General features: G+C 38.3%; 1 protein-coding gene across 5 annotated transcripts in view; it reads right to left on the reverse strand.

The window, feature by feature from the left end:
• Window positions 1-21578, reverse strand: part of RNF17 (ring finger protein 17) — a 110608-nt gene that overhangs the window by 28455 nt on the left and 60575 nt on the right. For all 5 annotated transcript variants that reach the window (XM_019971872.2, XM_070800321.1, XM_070800320.1 and 2 more), the window contains exons 20-26: window positions 19007-19127; window positions 10903-11133; window positions 10110-10260; window positions 9866-9984; window positions 4498-4588; window positions 3368-3483; window positions 1466-1755 (exon numbers count right to left, since the gene is read on the reverse strand). In XM_019971872.2, coding sequence (XP_019827431.2) covers window positions 1466-1755; window positions 3368-3483; window positions 4498-4588; window positions 9866-9984; window positions 10110-10260; window positions 10903-11133; window positions 19007-19127 — 1119 coding nt within the window. The remainder of the gene's footprint in view (window positions 1-1465; window positions 1756-3367; window positions 3484-4497; window positions 4589-9865; window positions 9985-10109; window positions 10261-10902; window positions 11134-19006; window positions 19128-21578) is intronic.

Genomic DNA, 21578 nt, shown 5'->3' on the forward strand with positions numbered 1-21578 from the left:
TGAAAAGTGAAAGTGAAGTCGCTCGGTCGCATCTGACTCCTAGCGACCCCATGGACTGCAGCATACCAGGCTCCTCCATCCACGGAGTTTTCCAGGCAAGAGTACTGGAGTGGGGTGCCATTGCCTTCTCCATACTACTGACTAACAACATGTAAATTATTATTCTGATCTCTGGTTATAAGTGCAAGCATTATTTTGAAGTGCAAAAATCCATAAAACTCTTAAACATATACCAGATAGCTCTAATATAAAACAACTAGTGCTTTAAGTTAACATCATTTTGACAGCACACCTAAGTGAAACAGAACACAAGTTATATGTTATTTGATGCCTAGATACAGCGTAATACTGCAGATATAAAATTAAAATTCTATTACTGCTACTTCCAATTAACTGGCTCATTATTTCCACAATAAATATATATCCCCATAACTTATACCAGAAAGGATAAGCTCTGGTGTCAGTTCCTGTAACGGTTCAACCACTTTAGCTGTGAGTTCTTAAACATAAGCCTCAGTCTGGGGGAGGGGCTTCCCTGGTGGTCCAGCAGTTAAGACTCTGCCCTTCCAATGTAGGGGGCATGGGTTCAATCCTTGGCTGGGGAATTAAGATCCCCCATGCAATCCAGGGTGGCTAAAAAAAAAAAAAAAAAACCAACTCTCAGTCTGTTCTTCTATAAACTAGGTGTAATAGTGCTAACCCACACTATCAGTATCAGGGGATTGGATGGAAGGCATCTGGCAACCAGTTCTACCTATGATTATTTGTACACATCAAGAAAGTTTCTGGGTTAAGTACTATTGCTAGAGGTCTGAAACACTACTCACTTTTAGAATTGCCAATTACACAGATTTAGTCTGGTTCTCAAATTAAAAAACAATATTCAGGACTTTAACAAATGAGACAAAAAATTTCAACAAATTCATAGCCCCCATACCTCTCTCCATAGGTGGACTTACTATGAAGCTAACAGAGTTTAAGTCCTGTGAAAGCTAAAGTTGCTGTGAGTTACTGAGTGTTCTGGACACAATCAGGTTGTAGAAAGAAGTGTGAGCACATAAGTCTAAAGAGGTTTCAGGGACCACCTGAATCTCAAATGGCCCTGAATCTCCAGTCATTGACTGTGATTTCTTTTCTCATCCTAAATGAATTTGAACTTTTGTATTCTTTTTTCTTAGCCTACAATTTTGTTTAAGGGAACCACCTCCATGCTCATCTTAGGCCCAACGTTTATCCATACCCAATGTCTCATTAAATGATTTTCATGTGCTGGGCATTGTGTAAAGCACTTTTTGTGCATTACTGCATTTAATCCTCACAATAACTCAGTGAATGAAAATAAGGTTCAGAAAGGTTAAATATCTGCCCAAGGTATTTCAATCCATGTGGATCTTACTAGAGAATTCCCTAGTGGTAAAAGCAACTACTTTTACAGAAGAATCCTATATAAAGTGAAAGTTCTTACCTGATAATTTAGGTACCACAAATATAGTTCCATCATCACCAATGCAGCTGACTACTGCCTCAAATACTTTCTGGTTAGGAATAGCTGGTGGTTTATAGCATCCAGTGGTTCTTGGCTCTAGAATTTTCTCCCTAAATTCAGTCACCTTGGGTTCACTGATACCAACAGCAGCTTTCTTGTCAGGGTCAGAGTTAATCTTAATACATTTAGTAACCACTGATTCTCCTTGTTCCTGGGGGATTTCCAGAGACTTCTGGGATAATGAATGGCTGTTATCTAATTTATTAATTCTGTAACATGCAAAAAATAATAATATATCCAACCATGAGCAAATAAAAATATTCTGGGAAAACAATATAAAAAGAATCATTCAAATATACTTGAAATGTAAAGAAAACATTTTGCTCTAGTTTAGGATATCCTAGTATAATTTGCTACATAAAAATGAGCATAGTTTAAGTTGTAATGAGAATTACTTTAAATTATGAATGAGCTTGTTGAGAATAAAGCAATTGAATTTCACTTAAATGCATTAAATTACCATCTGACATTTACATGCTATTCTCTCTTAAAATCTTCTATTAAGTATATCTCAAATACCACAATTAATTAGTTGTTACTGGGAAATACAACAGCTTCAAGTTGATTTTAATTTAGCCCAAAGACAGATCAATACATGTGGCAAGTTAACAACATTCGTAAAACAATATTAAGATAATAAGTCCCTTAAAAACAGTTTTCTCATATTATTCAGATATTAAGTATTAGTGGTAACATGCTATATTCACTGATAATTGTTTTACTTCCTGTTATTCTCTTCCAATTAAAAAAGCCTATAAAAATATCCTAGAAGGAAATAGACATTGTTTATGTTAGAAAAATTACAGATTTTTGTTTTTTCCATTTTCCTGTACTTTCTTCTAAAAGGAAATGAGCACTGATAAAACAGTTACATAATTTCTCAACAAACATCCCCAGCCTTGAGATAGTAGTTTTACTGCTGAAAAGTAGAAAAGAACGTTAAATTAGTGGCAGATACTGTTGGTAATATTAACTTGCCCAGCACTTTTCACTTTATCATTTCCTGCAGCAAGGAACTGTGTTAGCCTGTAGTCAGTGAACACAAGACTAGCTGCAGAGCCTGGCTGCTTGCCAGTCAGCATCTACTACATTGGCCAAATACCTTGGGTTCTGTACTATTTCTGATCTCTCATTCTCTTTTCATTTCATTAAGATTGGGGTCCTGATCCAAGTAGGGTAAGAGATAATAATCTAAGATGAAAAAAGAGATCTGGCCACGAATGGCAGATGGTTGCTACCTAGAACATGTATTTACAACTCTGATCTACTTCTACCTCTAAAAGGAAAGAGATAAAAAGAGGAAATTAGGGCTACCACAGTTAATAGCCTGATCCTTCTCCCCTGGGACCAAGGTATTTAAATCCAAAACTTAGTACCTGAAAGGATCTTTACGTGTAAATATTGTTCAATTACTTTTGTTTTGCTACCCAATTCTACTCATTTTCTACCTATTTCACACAAATATATTTGATATACACTTACCAGAATTTCTAACATAAAGTTTAAACATTTCTGTCTAAGCAAATGAGGCCAAAGAGCACAGATTTGGTACCCACTGTGTAATTCTCTTGTCCTTTGGTTTAAAGTGTAAACGCCAGAGCAAAGGGGAAAGTATAAAAGCAAAAATGTCAGTAGGGATTTAAACATTCAGCAATCTTGAGTGAATTTATTTGTAAGCTGACTCCTCAGGGTTAGGTTATATATAAATCATTTTCAAGAACAAACAAGAGGCAATTTAGGTTGAGCACACACAGATATAAAGATTTACACAGGCAAAGAAGCAGCGTCCATCACCAACTATTTTTTAAAAACAGTCTATACCTTGTTTCTCTCAAAGCCAAACCCTTTTTAATCAAATATTTAGAAACATCAACACGCTCTCCTTTTTCATCTCTGCAGAAAATTTTCACAGGTAAGGGCCATGTTGTATTGTTTTCCTGCAGTGATTTAAGAGCAGAATAAATATGAGACTCAAAAATGCAACTTCTTATAAACATTACACTTTTAACAGGTATTCCCTCCACATTTCTCCATGCCAGAAAGAAAAATTTCCAACCAAGTAATTTTGATCTCTGAACACATCAGAGAGAAAATAGCATGGAAAAGAGTCAACAGAGAAAGACAGTTGTTTTATGAATTCTATCATGAACACTTCATAGTCAAGGTGAAGTTTACCAAAAGGAGGAGAAAAAAGGATGACTGAAAACTTTTTTTTTCCCATTCCAGGTTGAAGAGAGGAATACACCCTCAGTTACAAGCTCTCTATTCTCCTAAATACTTTGTAAGTTATAAAACTAAACTATATTTTCCCAGGTGTGCCTTTTTTTTCCTATGAAAAGCCAAAGAAAGAACTACAAAACACATATTCTGCTTTCTGTGGAATTACAAAACAGGGAAGTACACAGAGAAAAAATTAACATAAAATTACTTATAGGAAAACTCTAATTGTTAATGCAATAAAATGGATCAAATGGCATTACTGCAATAATGTATCAAATTAAAAAAAGGTTAAGGAGGCAAGAAATACTTCTTAGTGTTCTGAAGAGATTTATCCTATATATGTATCCTTTCTCAAATCCATATTCATACAAACACCTTTCAGACATACAGTTAATATGATTTCACCAGAAGCCTAACTTTCCAACTTGTAAAGAATATAAAAAATTCCCAAACAGGCATTATAACTTGAAGACCAAAAAAGGTTGCAAAAAAATGTCCAAACAGGAAATTCTCTGATGGTCCAGCAGTTAGCACTCTGCACTTTCAGTGCCAAGGGGCCCAGGTCTGATCTCTAGTTGGGGAACTAAGATCCCATGTGCCATTCAGCCAAAAAAAAAAAAAAAAAAAAATCCAAATATCTATTATTTTCTCAACAAAATAAATAGACCTGTACAAAACACCAATGAAATAACCAATATATACCTACGCTACCTGTTCACCTTGTCACACACCTGTATGATAATGGTTGCTACAGCTCCAGTGAGGTACAATGAGAGGCAGTCACAGGCTGTCGCTGTCCACTTGTCACTCCCACCTGTTGGTCTAAAATAAAAAAATGACACCTTGTCTTACAACAAATAGCATAGGATAAAGAAACATAAAAGAATCATCATATACATATATATTTGAATCAACAACATACGTAGTGAGAAATCAATTTAAACATGGCTTTGTATTATTTTCTTAAATTTCTTCCCCATTTTCATAGCCTTTTGTTCATCCCTCTAGTCTCCTTACAGCCCAAATTACATGCTAAGTTATTTATATACATCTGTTCTGAGGCTGCACGGAGAACTCTTAAAATTTAAGTATGCTTTAAGTTTTCTAAAGCTATTATATACATTTCATGTGTGCTGAAAAAAAGTGAAAGTTAGAAGTGTTAGTCACTCAGTCATGTCTGACTCTTTGCAACCTCATGAACTGTAGCCTGCCAGGGTCCTCTGTCTATGGTATTCTTCAGTCAAGAATACTGGAGTGGATTCCCTTCTCCAGGGGATCTTCCTGACCCAGGTCTAATTACACCTTAAACTCAGAGAGCAGGGATATACGTTATATGTACACACATTTGACCCTTGAACAATGTGGGGTTAGGGGTGCTGACCCTCCATGCAGTCAAAAACCCGTGTATAACTTTACAGCTGGCCTTCCATAAGGCAGTTCTGCACTCAGATACAACCAACCACAGATGTGTCACTAGTGCCAAACTATGTATAAGAGGACCTGTGAAGTTCACACCTGTGTTGTTCAAAGGGCCATCTGTACACCATGTGTTGTATGTTTTATATGTATTGTGTCTTAGTCCATCATATCTCCAATGCCTATGATAGTTCACACAGAAGGCACACCAAAAATTCGTAATGGAAATACAAATAGAACAGCCCCTTTGTAAGGATGATTTCTCTGCCCAAATATTTTTGGAACATTTTTTCTGGAATTTAAAGCTAATATGAATTGCTACTATGAATATTAGCTTCATTTATAAAAAATTATTTTTAATATTCATGGTTAAAAAATGTCCAATAAATATTTGACAGATCAATGAAGAGCAGAATATCAATTTCACCATCTATTTTAGTTTGCAGAGTGGAAACTGAGTGACTTTAGATGTTTCTAACCATGAAATCCATGTTCACAGAATAAACAAGTACCCTTGGAGGATGGCATGGCAACCCACTCCAGTATTCTTGCCTGGGGAATCCCATGGACAGAGGAGCCTGGTGGTCTACAGTCCATGGGGTCACAGGGTCAGCCACGACTAAAGTTACTTACCCCACATGCACCACTAAAGAGATATAGATGGAGTTTAATCAGAGTTGCCCCATCCTCTGAGTAAAGAACCAATCTGGTAAATCTTTTCACATTAGATGGTTTACAACAGTGAACTAATGACATCAGCTGTGTATGTAGTTTGACCAAATAGGATTTAGCAAAACTATTATGAAGCCCAAACAGTGCTCTTATCAGCTAAGAAACTTATATTATCAGTGACTTCTTGAATTAGTTATGGTTTTTTATTTATGATGGTATACAGATAATATCAGTATACACACAACATTAAGGTTTTCTATGACCTATTATGAACATACATTTTAAAATATTAACTTTTGGACATCTTGCATGTCGCATGATGTACTCTGCATATAAGTTAAATTAAGCAGTGTGACAATATACAGCCTTGATGTACTCCTTTCCTAATTCAGAACCAGTCCGTTGTTCCATCATGCGAAATGCTGGCTAGATGAAGCACAAGCTGGAATCGAGATTTCTGGGAGAAATATCAATAACCTCAGATATGCAGATGACACCACCCTTATGGCAGAAAATGAAGAGGAACTAAAGAATCTCTTGATGAAAGTGAAAGAGGAGAGTGAAAAAGTTGGCTTAAAGCTCAACATTCAGAAAACGAAGATCATGGCATCTGGTCCCATCACTTCATGGCAAATAGATGGGGAAATAACGGAAACAGTGACAGATTTTATTTTCTTGGGCTCAAAATTCACTGCAGATGGTGACTACAGCCATGAAATTAAAAGATGCTTGCTCCTTGGAAAAGCTATGACAGACAAACCTAGACAGCATATTAAAAAGAAGAGACATCATTTTGCCGACAAAGGTCTGTCTTAAACAAAGCTGTGGTTTTTTCAGTAGTCATGTATAAATGGGAGAGGTGGACCATAAAAAAGAAAGCTGAGTGCCACAGAATTGATGTCTTTGAACTGTGGTGTTAGAGAAGACTCTTGAGAGTCCCTTGGACTGCAAGGAGATCCAACCAGTCAATCCTAAAGGAAATCAGTCCTGAATATTCCTGAAAGGACTGATGTGGAAACTGAAGCTCCAATACTTTGGACGCCTGATGGGAAGAAGAGACTCACTGGAAAAGACCCTGATGGTGGGTAAGATTGGAAGGCAGGAGGAGAAGGGGAAGACAGAAGAGGAGATGGTTGGATGGCATCACCGACTTGATGGACATGAGTCTGAGCAAGCTCCGGGAGTTGGTGATGGACAGGGAAGCCTGGCGTGCTGTAGTCTATGGGGTTGCAAAGAGTCAGACACAACTGAGTGACTGAACTGATGGAATTGTAAACTTAAAAATGTGAATTTTATGTTAGTGCATACTTTACCACAATAAAAAGAAATCTATACAAAAAGATTTCTCAGAAGGGTAGTAAAACATAGCAGTTAGTATGTTGGTTCTAGAATTGGAACTCTTATAATCCCAGTTCAACAGTTAGATGTATTACTCTGGATTATAAAATATTTAACCTCTTGAAGACTCAATTTTCTTGTCTCTAAATAATACCTTGCTGCTGCTACTGTTGCTGCTAAGTCGCTTCAGTCATGTCCGACTCTGTGCGACCCCATAGATGGCAGCCCACCAGGCCCCGCCATCCCTGGGATTCACCAGGCAAGAACACTGGAGTGGGTTGCCATTTCCTCCTCCAATGCATGAAAGTGAAAAGTGAAAGTGAAGTCGCTCAGTCGTGTCCGACTCTTAGAGACCCCATGGACTGCAGCATACCAGGCTCCTCTGTCCATGGGATTTTCCAGGCAAGAGTACTGGAGTGGGTTGCCATTGCCTTCTCCAAATAATACCTTAATCATAGCTTAAAGGTCTGCTGTGATGATTAAGCAAAATAATGCCTGTTAAGGCCATTAATACATGGTCCAGACATGCTTAAAGCTATTATTCTACTCTTGAAATGGTGGTATTCCACTGTAGTCCTTAAGTCATCTGATTCAAGCTGTCTGCAGGAATGCATTCTCTACCATGTTGGGTACGGTAAAGGGATTGATAGAATTCTGTTCTATCAATGAACAGAGGGTAGAGCCTCCACAACAAAGGGTAAAAGGACAGCATCAAGAAAGGTAGGAGAGGCAGAGACACATTCTTGCCAGGTAAAGACCCACACCCCAGCTGCTGCGATCCATAACCAGGAGGAATCACAGAGATATGAGTCTCTTCTCTGAGGAGCCAGGGATTCAAGCTCTACATGAGACACCCAAACCCCTAGATTCTACACAGGAGAGATTCCCAAAACACCTGGATTTGAAATCCAATAGGGAATATGACCAGGAAAACTAGAGAAGAGCAGAGAACAGAAAAATTGCTCTTAAAGGGCCTGTGCCCAGACTCAACCTAAGAACAAGTGCAAAAACACCATACTGAAAACTGCATGGACAACATATGAAGAGGACCCTCTTACTAAATCTTAAAGCATCTGCTGGAGAGACAGGAACCACCTGGGATGTCTCCCAGGGATGGAGACACTGGCAAGAACTTTTTTTGTTATCTCTGGCTACCTTGCTCTCGCCAGTACTGGAATTCTCCCTCTAACCGGTCAGCACCAACAGGTCTCCCATGCTGAAAGCCCTGCCCACTACACTCCTGAGCCTCAGCTGGACCTCAGAGACAGCCAAACAACAGGTCTGTCCACCAGTGCCCAGCTGCTGCTGCAGCCCTGCCGCCACAGAAGGAGATACCTACAGAGGGGTCACCTCTAGAGTGCCGGGCTGTGGTGGCCAGGCAGGCTTGTACCCCTGAGTCCCACTGGGCATCTCCTACATAAGGCCACTCTACCAAGACTGGAAGAGACAACTGATTTACCTACTATGTAGAAACAGACAGAGAACTAGGCAAAATGAGACAGAGGAATATGCTCTAACCAAAAGAATAAGATTAAAACATCAGAAAAAGAACTAAACAAAACAGAGATAAGCAATCTCCCTGATAGAGACTGAAAAGTAATCATAAAGATGCTTACCAAACTCAGGTGAGGCTTCCCAGGGGGTGCCAGTGGTAAAAGAATCTGCCTGCCAATGCAGGAGATACAAGAGACGTGGGTTTGATCCCTGGGTTGGGAAGATCCCCTGGAGGATAGCTTGGCAACCCACTCTAGTATTTTTGCCTGGAGAATCCCATGGACAGAAGAGCTTGATGGGCCGCAGTCCATGGAGTCACAAAGAGTTGGACATTACTGAATTGACTTACTACGCATGCAAACTCAGAAGAAGAATGGAAGAACACCGTAACAACAGCAATAAAGAGGCAGAAAGTATAAGAAAGCACAAAACAGAAGTTGTAACTGAATGATAAATGCACTAAAGGGGTTCAATAGCAGACTGGATGAGGATGAAGAGTGAATCAGCAAGCAGAGGACAAAGCAGTGGAACTCACCCAGACAGCAACAAAATGGAAAAAAAAAAAAAAAAGAAAATAACTTAAGGAACTTTGGAGGCAACAAGAGGTGGAATAACATTTGCATTATAGGAATCCAAGACAAAGGAGGAGATAAAGAACCAGAAAAATTATTTGAAAAGTGGCTAAAATTTCCCTAATCTGGGGAAGCAAACAGATACCCAGGTCTAGGAAACCCAAGAGAGTTCTAATAAGATGAACCCAAAGGATCACATCAAGACACATTATAATTAGAGTGGTAAAAGCTAAGGATAAAGAAAAAATCCTAAAAGCAGCAAGAGAAAAACATCTTGTTATGTATATGGGAATCCCCATAAGGCAGTGAGTAGACTTTTCAGCAGAAACTTTTTTATTCCCATCTTCATTTGTATCTCAAGTTTCTTTTTTAACAATTTGAAATTAATCTAGATACCTGTCATACTCACCTATCGCTATCTCCTTAATACCACCAAAGTTTATGTGCTTTGTATTTTTTCCTTCCTGCTTCTCAAAACCCTAAAATTAACTAGATCTTTATGAAAATTTCAGAATATGTCAGAAAAATAAAAACAGATCAGAATCCAAAAAGAAAAATATTTAAAATCATATTCAGTAATGAGAAATTTTACTCAGGTAAAAACTACCTTATATCAACAAGAGAGCATTCCAAAGATAATCTTCCCATTGTCTTTAGGTTTTCTTGAAGTTCTCTTAAACAGTTAATGTTCACTACTAGTTCAACACCCACGTCATACAGCAAGACCTATGAAAACAATAACTTTTAAGTCTATGGAAAAATAATGCTTTAATTTTTTTTTTGCAAACTGAAAAGCATGAAAATACAAAATGCATTTACTTTCTTGATTATATTTTTAACTCTGCATTTACCTCTACCAATGTGTCTGTAACCATTCTGATGATCTGGCCCCTTCGCCACTGATTTTTATCTGGGATATTCACAGCACAGTGCATATCATTTTCCCATTTAACAGGTTCCCATTTTGAGTTTTCATAAGTAGCAACCATCTTTTCTCCTAAACTATGTAAAGAAAAAAATTTTTTATCTCTGAAACTTTCTTATAACATACAATTCTCTGACCTCCCTCCCTTGTTCTATTCCAAACAAACTGGATGCCTCCTTCCTCCTTGAGCACCTGAGCACATTTCTACTGCAGGGTCTTGAACTAGCTCTTCCCTCTGCCTGACATGAGTGCCCCCCAGGCATCTTTAAGGCTCGCTTCCTCACTGCCTTGAGGATTTATCTCAGGTGTCACTGACTCTGTGAGGTCTTCCTGCCCAGGTGCTTTATTTTTCTCATCTTCATCATTATCTCCTGCTGTAGGTAACTTTCTTTGTTCACTGTCATTCCCTCTACTAGAATGTAAGCTCCATGACTGCACAAACTTGTCCATGTTTTTATCACTGTTTCCCCAACAGCTATAATACTGGCTGTCAAATAACAGGTGCTCAATAAGCCTTTGTGGAATATATAAATCTTAATACAATAAAAATAATCAGTTAATATACTATTTGTATACTGTTAACTAGTTTTTAAGTGACTACTTAGCTGACATAATTTTGTACTTTTAAAATTCTGCATTTATGAGTTCTAGATCTTTGAAATAAAATACGGAAAAGAGAATAAACTATATGCACAATATATTTTCCTTGGATGTTATACCTATGAAGCAAGTTTTCTGTTAATAACCACTGAACATAGATCTTCTCAGGAGACACTATATTGCAGATGTGCACAGGCAGTTCCTTATTATAAAGTGACTGCAGATCCTCACTAGGTAGAGATTTTGCAAACAGAGGATTTATTAAGTTGTTTACTTCATTTGAAATAATTTCTTCTGGAGAAGGATCCCACACTTCAATATGCTTTTTAGAATTATCTTTGAGGGTATATCTGAAAAAAAAAAAACCCATTAGCAATATGAATAGTTTGCAAAATATTTATATTTGTATTTGGTTAGATCTAGAGATGAACAAGTTTTAGTTATGATTCACTGCTTTGCAGTTTTGATATTAACAGCAATTTTAATCTTTTTAAAAAAGAGTTCTTAATGACTAACAAAGGACAAAAAGGAAAAAAAAACATGTAAAATCCAGGGTTTCCACTTTAAAAACAGTTTAAAATACCAAGTGCGCTAATAATTTCATCATTCCTTACTGATATTTTGTACTCACAAAAGAACAGAATTATTCAGGATTTTTTTTGGTAACTTGAATATTTCTCTTTGCCTAAAAGTTATCAAACTGTTTGTCAATGAGAATACAAGTGGAAAACAATTGTTATTTTAAAATCTGTTAACAAGCAAAATTACTGAATTAAGTGTTTAGAATGTTTAATTAATCTGAACAGTTCAGAATCTAATCACAGATAATTAATGGCAAAATTTCTTCAAAGGAAAAATCTTAAATTCTTTCATAATAAGCTGGAGATTGTGCTAACCAAAGGGGCTAAGTTTTTCCTTCTGAATCTATTGGATAGTTTTCATTCCTTATTTGACATGAACTCTGAGCCTAACTAGCTACTCTTGCCTTCTTGAAATGTTCTTTCTTTGGTTCCTGGTTTTTCTCTAATCTCAGGTTCCTGATCTACCATTTTTCTGGGCTTCTCTCTCCTGTAAGTGATAATGCCCAGAGTTGAATGTTCATCTATGGAGATTGAGATGATTGATGAAAATGATGGACTCATTTATCATGTATATGTTTACTCCCCATCTGAATCACCCAATCAGGTCTCTCTCTCTTCTATGCTCCAGATCTTGATACTTATTTCTTTCATTCAACTAATACTTAATGGGTACATACTGTGAGCCAAGAGTCCTAGGTTCCAGAGATACAGCAGTGGACAAAATAAGCAGGGTCCAGTCCTCCAGGATCTTATGGTATTATGATAGTGAGTGATTACATAATTACACAAAAAATAAATTTCGAAGAACAAGGGCATAGGCCAATGAAATCTAACCTATTCTTGGAGCTGGAGAAGGTTTCTCTGATTAAGTGACATTTCAATTGAGATTTTAAAAGGACAAGCAGAAGTTAGGGAGGAATTCCAGAAACCAAAGGAAAAATATGTAGCTTTGGCATAGTAAAGTAATAGGTCATGGCATGAACCTTGAAGCACACAGGGGCCAGATTATTTGGGAAACATTATGTTTTATTTTATAAAGGATAGTATGCATGTATGATACAGGTGACCCCAACAAACTAGACTGTAGGACTTCAATTTCCTTTCTTCTTACTCCTTAGGTGCTCAGGGAAAACATTGATCAAGGGAAACTCATGTTCTAATTTGAGGACAGGCAACAGATATAATCCGCTGGAGGAGGGCATGGCAACCCACTCCAGTATTTTTGCCTGAGAATCTCATGGGCAGAGAAGCCTGGTGGGCTACAGTCCATGGGGGTCACAGAGAGTAGAACACAACTGAATGAATGACTTACAGACACACACAACAGATACAATGGAAACAGTAAGACTGGTAGCAGTCTGCAGGAATCAGCAATCTGGGTATTGAAGGGCAAGGAAACTGACTGGGGCTGCCAGAGCGGTAGGGTGGGTTTACAATAACTGGTTCCCTGGGAAGGTTTGCAAAGCAATGTGCTTCCCCTGCCTCAATTATTTTTAATCAGAGGACAACTGCTTTACAATGTTGCGTTGATTTCTGCCATACATCAACATGAATCAGCTGTAGGTATTCACATGTTCCCTCTGTCTTGAACTTCCCTCCCTGTCCGATCCCTCTAGTTTGTCACACAGCTCCAGGCTAAGCTCCCTGCACTATATAGCAACTTCCCATCACCAATCTATTTAACAAATGGTAATGTACATATTTCAATGCTACTCTCTCAATTTATCCCACCCTCTCCTTGCTCCACTATGTCCGTAAATCTGTTAATTGTGTCTGAGTCTCTATTCTTGCCCTGCAAATAGGTTCATGGGTACCATTTTTCTAGATTCCATATATATGTGATAATATATGGTATTTGTTTTTTTCTTTTCTGACTTACTTCAGTCTGTGTAACAGGTTCTAGGTTCATCCACCTCACTAGAACTGACTCAAAATTCATTCCTTTTTATGGCTGAGTAATATTCCACTGTATATATGTACCACAACTTCTTTATCCATTTACCTGTCAACAGACATCTAGGTTACTTCGATGTCCAGGCTATTGTATACAGTGCTGCAGTGAAGACTGGGGTACATGTTATCTTTTTCAATTATGGTTTTCTCAGGGTATATGCCCAATAGTGCGACTGTTGGGTCATATGGCAGTTTCATTCCTAGTTTTTTAAGAAATTGCCATACTGTTCTCCATAGTGGGTGTTATCAATTTACATTCCCACCAGCATACAAGGTTTCCCTTTTCTCCACATTCTCTCCAGCATTTACTGTTAGCAGATTTTCTGACGATGACCATTCTGATGGGTGTATGGTGACCTCACTGTAATTTTGATTTGCATTTCTCTAGTAATGAGCAATGTTGAGCTTTTTTTGATGTGTTTATTAGCCATCTGGATGTCTTATTTGAGGAAATAAGTGTCTGCTTAGGTCTTGTGCCCATTTTCTGATTAGGTTGTTTTTCTGATGTTGAACTGCATGAACTATTTGTCTATTTTGTCAGTTGCTTCATTTGCAATTATTTTCTCCTATTCTGAAGGTTCTCTTTTCATCTCGTTTATGGTTCCCTTTGTTGTGCAAAATCTTTCAAGTTTAATTAGGTCCCATTTGTTTATTTTTGTTTTTATTTCCATTACTGCAGGAGGTGGGTCATAGAGGTTCTTGCCATGATTTATGTCAACATTTTCAAAAGTATTTTAACTTAAATTAGTTAAGATCACTGACTCCTACTCTCATTTTTTTGTCTGAGTATTCTAAGGGGTTGGCTAAGGGGAGTTGACTTCGAAACACATTTAATTTGGATTTAGTGGGATACAGTTTTGTGGTTGACCACCACTTCCCTGTGGAGTTACGCTACTGCTAACCATCTTGGTATGGGAATGGATTCCAGAAATACTCCTAAGACCTTTAATGTCACAACATGAAAATATAAGGTTCAATATAAAGCAAATATACCACTATGAGGAGGATGCTGGAGACAAACTATTTAACGAGTACAGTGAGCCACTACATGCTTGTTAATCTGGTGTAACAGTGCTTCTTTTTTATACTTAAACATGTCCCAGTTGGACAAGAATTAGGGTTACCCTATTAATAAGTGAATTAAATCAAATCAATACATTAATAAGTATCAGTTTAAACTATATTAAAAATTCATTAAAATAAAACTTGAAGTGTCTTGAATATTACATACATAATGTATATATAATATATATATGTGTATATAATGTATATAAGTAAATATTGTGCAGGTATAATGATGTAACAGATTACAATCTCAAGAGATAAACCTTAAACCTGCAAAGAACAGGGCTTTGAGGAGAGCAGCTGTAAGAGGTGTGTTTCCTCCAGCAGTCCTTAAATCTTTACAGAATCACAAACCACCATATTCTGACCCACAGACCTGTTCCAGGAAGCCCTGACACTTGATACAATGCAAAAAGGGGGTGCAAGCAGGCATCTTTAACACAAGCACAGGTGCCCATAGGAACCAGAAAAGTGACTAGAATGAGTGCAGTTGTGAGGCGGCACATTGTATATAGGGAAGGGGAAACCCATGGGGAGCTTTCTTTCTTTTAGTTTATTTTATTGAAGTTTAGGTGATTTACAATGTTATGTTAATTTCTGCTGTCCAGTAAAGTGATTCAGTTATACATATACATAATTTTTTCATATTCTTTTCATCATGGTTTATCCCAGGATATTGAATATAGGTCCCTGTGCTATACAGTAAGACCTTGTTTATCCATTCAATATATACTAGTTTGCATCTGCTAATGTGGGGAGCTTTCTGTTTACAAATTTGGCACCTAATTCCACTTTGAAGAAAATGCCTGAGGCCAGCTGAGGCTCTCCAGTCATTGGTGGCTCAGCTGGTAAAGAGGTGGCTTTACCAGTGGTAAAGTGCAGGTGGCTCCTGCAAAGCAGGAGACCCTGGTTCAATTCCTGGGTCAGAAAGATCCCCTACAGAAGAGACAGGATACCCACTCTAGTTTTCTTGGGCTTCCCTGGTGGCTCAGATGGTAAAGAATCCGCCTGCAATGGGGGAGACCTGGGTTTGATCCTTGGGTCGCAAAGATCCCCTGGAGGAGGGCATGGCAACCCACTCGAGTATTCTTGCCTAGAGAATCCCCACAGACAGAGGAGCCTGGCAGGCTACAGTCCATGGGGTCGCAAAGAGTCAGACATGAGTGAGCAACTAAGCACAGCACACAATGTATATGTAATACATAAAAAGAAATAATATTCACCTAAAATTAACTATGATTTTTAGAAATCTACATGACACTACCAATAACTGAGCTATGGTTCTAAAAAAAACTTTAAAAAATTACCAATAAACAAATTTCAATCAACCACACTACAGAAAAGACATTTACTTTTCTGTTCTTGCCAAAGGAAATATCACCAAATCTGCCATTTCATGTGGTAATCAGTACACAGTTAAAAAATCTGTAGAAGTATTTTACAGGTGATTCTGAATTTTCTAATATTCATAGTATTTGTCAATTTTGAAAATCTGTAATTTGTTGATTTCTTTTAACAGTCTACATAAATGATGTAATTTTGCATACTTTTCCTGAATGGGGGCCTCCCAAATGTACAAATTTCAGGCTGACCCATGAACCTTGGATTTGCCCGTTGAGGACTACAAGGTTGAACATTTGGGAGTGAGGAATCATGCCTGCCTCTCTCTTCACCCCTCTTCCTTAGTTACTGCCATGCCTGATCCTGAGGCTCCATCATGTGAGCCCTGCAGTCCTCCGGCCAAGGGCATGACCTACAGCTCACTGATCACTGCACAATGCTTTGCTTCCTGGGGATCCTCCCTCTGCTTTAACAGCCACAGGACCTCACACAACACGCCCAAAGAGGGTGTCCCTCCACTCTGTGTGTCGCCTCCACTCTCCCCACAAACCTGTGTCCTGTTCTCAGCAGAAGCACCCAAGATGTCCTTCAGTAAGTGATTGGATAAACAAACTGTGATACAACCAGACAATGGAATATTATTCAGTGCTAAAAAGCAATGAGCTATCTAACCAGAAAAAGACACAGAGGAACCTTAAAAGCATATTACTAAACGAAAGAAGCCAATCTGAGAAGGCTAGATACTGTATGATTCCACCGTGGAAAAGACACAACTATGGAGGCGATAAAATGATCAGTGTTTGCCATAAGCTAGAGGGGAGGGAAGAATGTTAGGCTCTCACAGATTTTCAGGACAGTGGAAATACTCTGTATGACACTACAATGGTATATTCAAGTCACTACATACTGTCCCAAACCCACATAATATACATACAGTAACCCAAACTTTGGACTTTGATGATTCTGACATGTCAACAGTTTCACTGTTCCTTGTAAATACACCACTTTGCTGGTTGATAACGGTGGGGAGGCTGTGTCTATGTGGGGGCAGAAGCATAAAGGAACTCTGTATTTTCCACTTTATGTTCTGGACCTAAAATGGCTACAAAAAATAGTCTATTCAACAAAATAAAAAGGATGACAACCCTAAATATGAAACATGTAACTATAAAACATAAGGAGAATACACAGGAGAAAATCTTTACAATCTTGGCTTAGGCAAAGATTTCTCAGCTAAATACAAAGTGCCTGAATTATAAAAGAAAAAATTGCCAAACCGAACTTCAAAACCAGAACATTCGGCTCTTTAAAAGACACCTTAAGAAGCCAGATTGGAAGAAAGTATTTGCAAAGTACACGCCTAAAGAAAGACATGTCTAGAATATATAAACAGCTCTCATATTTCAATAATAATAAGCAACAGTTTTTAAAAAGGGCAAAACATCTGAAAAGATACTTCACCAAAGAAGAGATACAGATGGCAAATAAGCACATGTTAAGATCTTTAATGTCATTCAGTTCAGTTCAGTCGTTCAGTCATGTCTGACTCTTTGCGACCCTGTGAATAGCAGTACACTAGGCCTCCCTGTCCATCACCAACTCCCGGAGTTCACTCAAACTCATGGGAATTAAAAATGAAAACCCCTATACTCCTATAAGAAGGGCTAATATAAACATAAAATGACAAGTCAAGTGCTAGCAAGAATGGAGAACAATAAAACTCTCATAAACATTTGGCAGGTTCTCATAAAGGCAGAAATAAATTTACCTTACAAACAGCAATTTTGCATACATACATATAGCTCCACAAACACCTGTATGCAAATATTTACAGCAGCTTTATTCATGAAATTTCCCCAAACTGAAAATAGCCCAAATGTCCATCAATTGGTAAACATATAATATTACGGTGCATCCATACAATGAAATACAAGTGAGCAAAGCAATGAGAACTACTGGTGTAGGCAACATGACCTAATCTCAAAAGCATTATGCTAAATGGAAAGGTTGTTGTTGTTTAGTCACTCAGTTGTGTCCGACTCTTTGTGACCAAATGGAAAAGCAAGACACAAAAAGGCCAAGTATTGTATGACTCCGTTTATATGAATGTGTGGAAAAGACAAAACTATGGAGACAGAAATTTGATCAGTAGCCGCCAAGGACTAGGTATGGAGGAAGGAGACTCAATACATAAAGAAACAAAGTGAACTTTGAGGAGTGATGGAAATAGTCTGCAACTTGACTGTAATGACAGCTGCATGATTATATGTATTTATCAAAATTCATAACTCTACCTAAAAAGGGTGAACTTTTTTATTGTATATGTTATATATTTCATAACCCTATGTAAAAAAAAAGAAAACTCAGTCCAATACATTTAAATATTTCTTCTCCTTTCTCTCCCTCCCATGCTTAGGACCTATAGTGGAAAAGGCCAGCCCTCTCTTTCTACTTCTGGTTCCACCAGTGTTGGGTGGGGGTAGGGGCGGGGGCGAGGGGGGCAGAGCCAGACCACACACTGGCCATGTCACGGCAGACCTCTGCTGGGTGTCGCTGCTTCTCTGGCATACCCTGACAGGCATCACTGTGGGTGTACTCAAATACTGGCTTTCTTAAGGGCTGTGTGATGGAGTTTCTTCAGGAGACCCCTCAGGGGCCACTGCCCCGCACAAGTCCCTACCATAGAAGAACTGCTGTGTCCTGACTTCAAACCCTCCCACCTTTCTTACCACCACTCTGCCCTTCTGCTTCTGGGTCACCTCAACCACAAGGCTTTTAAACAGGACAGGCCTTTTAACCAGACCTGGTTTTTTTTTACCTGTGGGTAAAAGCACAATGGTCAAGCCTGGTTCCCCTTTAAAGTATCCACTTGTGCCCAGGAAAAATTCCTATTTCTCCAGATGAGAATGCAGGCTACTCTACTATTTTGGTCACTCTCTACCCTGCCATTTCTCTTTGTGATTCTCTTCACAAACGGTTCAAGAGGCCACCTAAACAGACATCCCACCTAAAATAAAATGTCAGTCTCCTTTTCTCAGATGCACCCTCTATCTCCAGAAACCATTCTTGTAGAGCCCCATAGGGATGAAGAAAAAAGCCACTCTACTCCCACCTAGACTAAAGACTCCAATTATTTTTTTTTCTCATTTTACTAACCCATTAATAGGGAAAAACTCCTGTCTATAGTCTAAGCAGATCTCCAATGGGGAATGATATGCCAGTTTCCCTTCTTGTGAACAGTTTTACATATCAACTAAAAATAAAAGTTTACAGGTCCACTTACCCTACTTCATAAGATGCTAGGCCCTCTTTGACTAGCTGGTCATTAATACTGGTGGGAATCATTCCAGGAGCACCAAGAAAATCAAAAAGTTCAACTAACAGCACATTATCTTCCAGAATTTCTGTAAAAATATTAAGACTAGTTTGGGGAAAGAAATAAATACATCACAAAATATACTAAATGAAGCAATTTTAAAAACCTGAGAACTTAATTTCCTTCATTTTGCATACATGAGGCCTCCTGCTCAGTAATGTCCATTTCTCTCTAGGGGTAGATACATCACTTGTCATACATGAAAGAACTGCCAATGTTAATAAAATTTTCATTTTAGGTTATTATGTACTATTCTATAATAAACCAAAAGCAGCTTGAAGCTTTTAGATTCAGAGAAAAACACAGTGACATACATTAATTGCAATAGCATTCTGTTGTGGTTTTAAACTGTTTTACTGGATTCTGCCAAGTTCCAGAGGGCAAAAGATATAAATAAAAATCCAGGCCACTGCTTATTTGTGAAGCTTTACAGCTTTTCTAAGAATGACACACACATGTGTGCATGTAAACACACACACAGAATGGCACAAAGTTTCAAACAACAAAAACTCAACCTAGAGTATTAACTGGAATTCCTCCCCCTCCTTCTGCTTTTAGGACAAACCATCTAATTTTTTACCTGTTTATTAGGCCTATTTCCTAAACGAAACAGGGAGTCAGCTTAGGGTCAAGTTACATCTCATGTGCCTATTTACTTATTTTGAGCACACAGAACCTGCTCAGTATGCACCTGAAGGAGTGAGAGAAATTTCTTTAAGAAATACACACTTCTATGCACTGAGATCGGCTAATGTCTACACTTCTATACAATAGTAGTAGCTGGCAGGTGCAAAGAAAATGATGATTCCAAACAAAAAGATAAACTATTATCAGTAGTAACATCCTACATTGCCTAGCTATAAGAATACTTGTTGGAAGGCTTATTTCCTCCAAAAGTTTAAAAATCATTCCTGACTACTTTTTAATGGACCAGATATATTATCTAGAAACAAAATGATAAGCAACTCAGAACCTTCAGTTAAGCTCCTCACTTTTCACCTTCTATGTTCCCCTTAGCACTTTGATTTCATACTTCCCTTGCACAAGTTCTTTATTCCAGAGGGCCAACTTTTCCTGTGTTCCATACCTTCACCATCTTACCTACTCTGCTCCTAATTAAATGTCCTTTGTTTTATAAGGTAACAACATATACTAATCTCATCACTGTGCAGGTTGATAGGGAAAGATGTTTTAGGTCGAGTGGGGCCTTCTGTCACTCCTTAAATCAAATACACTACACTTGTGCTCAGATTACTGGCCTAACAATTAACTGAGAACGAAAAAGGGAGAGTCAAGAAAGAAACCCGAGTCAAGTCTTCATGGATTAGCCTTGGGAGGAGACATTAAACAAAGAAGCTAAAAACCAACAAAATAAAATACCAAGAGGAAAGCTAAAAGGACAATTAAAGGACTTTAAAGTTAGAGCCAGTTCATTAGAAAAGACCCTGATGCTGGGAAAAACTGAGCGCAGGAGGAGAAGGGGATGACAGAGGACAAGATGGTTGGATGGCATCACTGACTCAATGGACATGAGTTTGAGCAAGATCAGGGAGATGGTGAAGGACAGGGAGGACTAGCGTGTTGTAGTCCATGGGATTGCAAAGAGTTGGACACAACTGAGTGACTAAACAACGACAAAGTCAGCTCAAGTTACTCAGAACTAAAAGGCCCTAGAGGAAAACAACAGAATGGGAAAGACTAGGGATCTCTTCAAGAAAATTAGAGACACCAAGGGAATATTTCATATAAAGATGGGCTCGATAAAGGACAGAAATGGTATGGACCTCACAGAAGCAGAAGACATTAAGAAGAGGTGGCAAGAATACACAGAAGAACTGTACGGAAAAGAGCTTCACAACCCAGATAATCATGATGGTGTGATCACTCACCTAGAGCCAGACATCCTGGAATGTGAAGCCAAGGGGGCCTTAGAAAGCATCACTACAAACAAAGTTAGTGGAGGTGATGGAATTCCAGTTGAGCTATTTCAAATCCTGGAAGGTGATGCTGTGAAAGTGCTGCACTCAATATGCCAGCAAATTTGGAAAACTCACCAGTGGCCACAGGACTGGAAAAGGTCAGTTTTCATTCCAATCCCAAAGAAAGGCAATGCCAAAGAATGCTCAAACTACTGCACAATTGCACTCATCTCACATGCTAGTAAAGTAATGCTCAAAATTCTCCAATCCAGGCTTCAGCAGTATGTGAACCGTGAACTTCCAGATGTTCAAGCTGGTTTTAGAAAAGGCAGACAAACCAGAGATCAAATTGCCAACATCTGCTGGATCATCAAAAAAGCAAGCGAGTTCCAGTAAAACATCTATTTCTGCTTTATTTGACTATGCCAAAGCCTTTGACTGTGTAGATCATCACAAACTGTGGAAAATTCTGAAAGAGATGGGAATACCAGACCACCTGACCTGCCTCTTGAGAAACCTATATGCAGGTCAGGAAGCAACAGTTAGAACTGGACATGGAA

The sequence above is a fragment of the Bos indicus genome, chromosome 12 (genome assembly GCF_029378745.1).
Source record: "Bos indicus isolate NIAB-ARS_2022 breed Sahiwal x Tharparkar chromosome 12, NIAB-ARS_B.indTharparkar_mat_pri_1.0, whole genome shotgun sequence".
NCBI lineage: Eukaryota > Metazoa > Chordata > Mammalia > Artiodactyla > Bovidae > Bos > Bos indicus.